This window comes from Myotis brandtii, unplaced genomic scaffold, assembly GCF_000412655.1.
Source record: "Myotis brandtii unplaced genomic scaffold, ASM41265v1 scaffold157, whole genome shotgun sequence".
Taxonomy (NCBI): domain Eukaryota; kingdom Metazoa; phylum Chordata; class Mammalia; order Chiroptera; family Vespertilionidae; genus Myotis; species Myotis brandtii.
In genome coordinates this window covers 5840057-5845863 of record NW_005355708.1, presented here as the reverse complement: position 1 = coordinate 5845863, position 5807 = coordinate 5840057, and the positions used below count along the sequence as shown (strand labels likewise).

At 44.3% G+C, this 5807-nt stretch overlaps 1 protein-coding gene across 1 annotated transcript in view; it reads left to right on the top strand.

Annotated features, from left to right (window-relative positions):
• Nucleotides 1-4027, top strand: part of SOCS7 (suppressor of cytokine signaling 7) — a gene marked incomplete at its 5' end in the record, with an annotated part of 20309 nt that extends 16282 nt beyond the window's left edge. Inside the window, 4 exons of the mRNA XM_005862000.2 lie at nt 858-986; nt 1593-1728; nt 2125-2273; nt 3763-4027. Of these exons, the coding sequence (XP_005862062.1) occupies nt 858-986; nt 1593-1728; nt 2125-2245 (386 nt within the window). The remainder of the gene's footprint in view (nt 1-857; nt 987-1592; nt 1729-2124; nt 2274-3762) is intronic.
• Between the last annotated feature and the right edge of the window lie 1780 nt (nt 4028-5807).

The window sequence follows — 5807 nt, the reverse complement described above, 5'->3', positions numbered from 1 at the left end:
TTTTTGTGCACCGGGCCCCTAGTATATATATATATTTAATCCTCACCAATGGATATTTTTTCCCATTACTTTTTCAGAGAGTGGGAGGAAGGGAGGGAGGGAGGGGGGAAGGGGAGAGGATAAGGTAGAGGGCTGTATGTCCTCTTCGGAGAAGTGTCTATTCAGGTTCTCTGCCTCCTTTTTATTTTATGTGTGTGTGTGTGTGTGTGTGTGTGTGTGTGTGTGTGTGTGTGTGTGTGTATGTATTTCAGAGAGGAAAGGAGAGGGGGAGAGAGATAGAAACACCAATGATGAGAGAAAATCATTGACTGTCTGCCTGCTTTTTAATTGGATTTGTTTGGAGTTTTTTGGTTTTTTTTGCTGTTGAGGTGTGTGAGTTCTTTATAAATTTTGGATATTAATCCCTATGGGATGTATCATTGGTGTATATCTTCTCCCATTTAGTAGGTTGTCTTTTTGTTTTGTTGATGTTTTCCTTTGCTGTGCATAAACTTTTTAGTTTGATATAGTCCCATTTGTTTATTTTATTTTCCTTGCCTAAGGAGATATATCAGAAAAAAATATTGCTAAGAGAATTTCAACAGAGTATTTTTATATCTTTTTTCTGACTTGAATTAATTATTTACTTTAACAAAAGCCTTGTAAGACCTAATTTATGTCTTATTAAAGGCAATATCTTTCTTTCCATTAACTGTAGAACAAGTAGGAACAGGTGGCTTCAGGGACCTTTGTCTGATTCAGCTTGCCCATAAAGTCTTGCCCTCCGAAAAGTGAGAATCATAAAAATGTGCAAACCAGCTTTCCAGGTCTTTTTAAAATGTTTTACATTTTTACCTCTTCTTAATTTTCACTGGTAGGAACCTTCAGCCTATGGTGTCATCCCAAGTTTGAGGATCGCTGTCAGTCAGTGGTGGAGTTCATTAAGAGAGCCATCATGCACTCTAAGAATGGGAAGTTTCTCTATTTCTTGAGATCCAGGGTTCCAGGTATGGCTGTGGTTATTATAAAATTATTTAACTTACTTGGGTATAGTCTAGTATAGTATCAAAATGCACCCTCCCTCCAAAAAAGGCCACACTTGCTTAAAGCTTTTTATCTTGGCTCTTACAGGAAACCCTCTTTCTAGAGTCCAGTGGTTAGTCCCTTACCCTTGTACATTAATCCCTCAATATACTGAGAAGGAACCTTTGCTTCTCTAACCACATGAGTTAGAAAACTGATCCTTCCTCCGATGTCCAGGCATCATGTGAATAGTTTACACTCTGAGATGTCTCCTTGTCCCTGATCCACGCATCTTACACTTACATGTGAAACAGAGGTGAGAGCTCTCAGCTCATTTCCACGGAACAGGGGAGGTAAAAGAGTGTTCACTAGAAAGGCAATGGTAAGGGTCAAGAATAGATTCTCTTGAGTGAAATATAGTAGTTGTAGTTCTGCAAATGGAAATCAGCAGCCTTTGTGGAAGAAGCTTTTGCACAGAACACATAGGTAAACTATAAAGAAGCCCATTTCCTTTCCCTGAACTCTTCATCAGGGAAGTCATAGTTGCATTGTTCCTACTGAATATTTCTTTTGGTTTTTCTTTCTTGAAGGACTGCCACCAACTCCAGTGCAGCTGCTCTATCCAGTGTCCCGATTCAGCAATGTCAAATCCCTACAGCACCTTTGCAGATTCCGAATCCGACAGCTCGTCCGGATAGATCACATCCCGGATCTCCCACTGCCTAAGTATGATGTGGTCTTTAGGGTTGGGGCAAGAGGGAGGATTACTTAGAAATGTTAGTGAGGCCTGCAAGCCAATTGCACAGGCAGAGCCTGGCAGTGTTCACAGGTTTCACTTCTCCTTTGTCCCGACACCTAACTCTAGAACTGTTGTTACATTGCAGCCAGAAGGGAGGAAGGTGTGTGTGTCAACCTCCCTTCTGCAGTCTCTATGAAGGGTGGAGGGAAGGAGACAGAACTATAATAAAGTGAGAAAATGGGAATTTTGTTAGGGTTGCAAAGTGTTTGGAGTAGTCTCAACCTTATAGGGATTGAAAAGAAGGAAGAGTTGAACAAAGGTGGTCTTTCTTTTCAATCTACGTAAATGACACTTTGTGTGTATTCCTCTTATGTTTTTTGCAGACCTCTGATCTCTTATATCCGAAAGTTCTACTACTATGATCCTCAGGAAGAGGTATACCTGTCTCTAAAGGAAGCGCAGCTTATTTCCAAACAGAAGCAAGAGGTGGAACCGTCCACGTAGCGAGGGGCCCTGCTGGTCACTACTGAGGGTATGAGCTCTCTGCCTCTCGTCCAGCCATGTCTCTTCCTGGGCAGTTGTCATCATGCATGGGCCTTGTCCCCCAACCCCCACCATCCCGTGTGTATCCAAACATCTGCCCATAGAGTTACCACATCTGATAACAGAATCCCTAAGGGGCACCCCAATTGGAAAAGAGCAGGTAGACGAGGGAGACTTAAAGAATATTTTTGCCAAGCAACGTGCAGGCTAACTGCTGGATATGAAGAAGGAGAAGGACACACACGTGTAACTAAGTGTTCAGCCTTCTCTCATACTTCAGCTGAGCTCCCTGATATTGCACAAATGATATACAAAGCTGGAAGCCAAAGGAATCTTTATCAAAGGAAATGTAAACATGCCTTCAATTGCAATAGAAATACACTTCATTAAGAGCTCCACTGTGTCCCATGGCTCGGGATGGGGGAGAGAAAAAACAGCTCGCTCTTCCCTTTAGGGATCCATTTAGGCCACTGAAAAGTAAATTGTTCAATAGAATAAGTGAATTAACTAAGGAATTCACTTCTCTAAGAGGCTATTCTCCCATTGCTACACTAAGTTCTGATTTATTTTCCCATAAAATATCGTGGAGTACTGGTTTGTGCAGATGAGTTCTAATTAGTCTTTTAAATTTCATTAAGGTGAACATTGAAAAGTAGAGGTGAGTAGGGACCAAATTCCCACAGAATAGTGGTTTTGGTAGTGTGGGTTTACATGCACAATCTCACATTCTAGAGATGGGGTGCGTGATAACTCATCCCCATCTTTAGTGTGGAGTTTCCTTTTTAAAAATACATATATTTTGCCCTAACTGGTTTGGCTCAGTGGATAGAGCGTCGGCCTGCAGACTGAAGGGTCCCAGGTTCAATTCCGGTCAAGGGCATGTACCTTGGTTGCGGGCACATCCCCAGTAGGGGGTGTGCAGGAGTTAACTGATCGATGTTTCTCTCTCATCGATGTTTCTATATTTTTATTGATTTCAGAGAGGAAGGGAGAGGAAGAAAGAAATAGAAACATCAATGATGAGAGAGAATCATTGATCAGTTGCCTCCTGCACGTCCCCTACTGGGGATCAAACTCGAAACCCGGGAGTGTGCCCTGGCTGGGAATTGAACTGTGACCTCCTGGTTCACACGTTGATGCTCAGCCACTGAGCCACGCCTGCTGGGCTCAGCTCCTTTTTTAATCCCTAGAGTAGGTAGTCCTCGGCTGGGAGGGTGGTAGAAATAGGCGGAAAATTAAGGAGTAAGGGAAATGGAAAGAGGGAAGTTAGAACCAGTTTTTGGCATCCAGGTTATAGGCTACTCAGGCCTCCTGACAAAGGCTGTTGCTGCATCCCCAGCCAGCTACAGTGTTTGTGGAAGTGTTTGGCTCCATTCTCCTTTTGAGCTATACTCCAGAGGCTGGGCTATTCACGTCACTCTATTCTGGTTCCACTCTGGTGAACCACTCTAATTTCTTTTACCTCCCCTTCCCACTAGGCATTTGGTTGCCAAGCTCCGGTTTTGAAGAACCAAATGAAGGTACCATGAAAAGAGGAGTGAGGAAAAAAACAAGAACTAGGAAGGGTTGGGATCCTCTGTGCAAAGACTTTGGTCCCCCTCGCCACCCTGGGGCTTGGAAGAAGCACACAACCACACTGTCTGAGTGGGGCTCCAACCTTTCCCATCCGCCCATCTGGTGTCTTGGAACTGGATGAGCTCCTGGAAAACTGGAAGAAGTCTCAACACTGTTCCCTTTTCACAACTTTTGTTTTGGATATTTACATTTCTTGGTATGGAAAACTCAAAGGCAGCTGGGTTTTGCGTCCATTGGATTGGAAGTGGTGTGAAGGGTGAGCAGGTCCAAAGGAGGGTTGGGTTGGGGATGGCCAGTGCCGGTCAAGCAGCTGGTGCCAAAGGCAGATGCGAGTCTTCACCATTGACCTTGAAGAAGGGGAGGAGTCTAGTGCAAATGAAGTTAGGAGTTTCTGGAGGATGAGAATCTGCTTCTCTTTAAGCATATGTAGCTTCAGTAGGAGCAGGAAGGAAAGAGATGGGTGGTCTCAGAAGATTACTGCACAAAAACTGGCAGATGGCCTCTGCCGGGGGAAGTAGTGACTCCTTGAATCCTTTCCTTTTAATTTAGGAACCTGATTTCAGAATCACCTCTCATAGAAGCTGGATTCGTTTTGTTTTATTTAATTTTTAAGCTCTGTGACCTCAAGTTAACCTCATTCTTTCTCCATCCTCAACCTGTTCCCCAAGATAACTGTACATTTCACTATGGTCATGGTCACATCATTCCTATTGCTTTTGCCAGCTGTCAAGGCAGTAGTTTTTTCATCACCTGAGCAGTAGCGCTCCAATCATGGCTGCTGAAGTTAATGGAGCGTGCCTCCAGATTCTTAATGGCAAACCGTACCCATGACTTAGGAGCCAGTGTTACTTACCTCCAGATGTCTGTCAGCTAGTGAGAGGGACTGTGGAGGAAGGGTGTGAAGCGAAGCTATCATGGTTGTGCTCTTCCTACAGAAAGCTCTCTAGTGTCTCAACTGTAATAGGATGTCCTTAGATCAGAGAGGAGAAGAGCGCTACATCTCATGGTGTATCACTGTCGCCCCACTTCTGGAACGGGAGGTAGCAAGGGCTTCTTCATTTTCCTGTGTTCTTTCTGGCAACCCAAACATTTTCCTGGGTCAGATCCTGTTTGTCCTCCTTTGACTGGGATTCTGTCAGATGCTGATTTCAGAGTTGCCAGTCTTCCAGTGGAAGTGAGAAGGAGGAAGAAAAACTCCAGTGCTTCTCAATGGCCCTCAATTCTCTGAAGCAAGCCATTGTCAGATCATGTAAGATTATGCGTTTGCTTTTATGTAGAGTTACTCTGGGGAAAGGTTTGCTATTAAGATGTGAAAATTGAGCTGTTTGGTCTTTACTGCTCTTTTGCAGTAGTGTTCCATTAGTCTGCCTCATTTGCTTCCTCTGTGCTTATCTCTGTCTCATCTCATTAGATAAATAGTACTGTCAGGTTTCTCGTTTCCTGATGGCTTGGGGTGAGGCCCAGTGATTTTGGGCCTCACCTTGTAGCTGAGCAGGGAGGAAACGTGCATTGTTATTTGCCTCTGAAGAGGTGGCCCCAAAAATGAGCTGTGAACCATAAATACAGCCACCTCTGGTTTGTCAGGAGGTCCTTCTTTCTGGCCTCCATGGTAGTCTTACCAGCCAGTTAAGACTGTGATCTCAGAAATGGACTTGACCTGTGAGTCTTGCTTCTTGAGGGTACAGATTAATTTGCCAAGGAAACGTGCATTGTTATTTGCCTCTGAAGAGGTGGCCCCAAAAATGAGCTGTGAACCATAAATACAGCCACCTCTGGTTTGTCAGGAGGTCCTTCTTTCTGGCCTCCATGGTAGTCTTACCAGCCAGTTAAGACTGTGATCTCAGAAATGGACTTGACCTGTGAGTCTTGCTTCTTGAGGGTACAGATTAATTTGCCAGCTTGCAGAAAGCACCACCCCACCCCCCCCCCACCCCCACCACCATTGAGC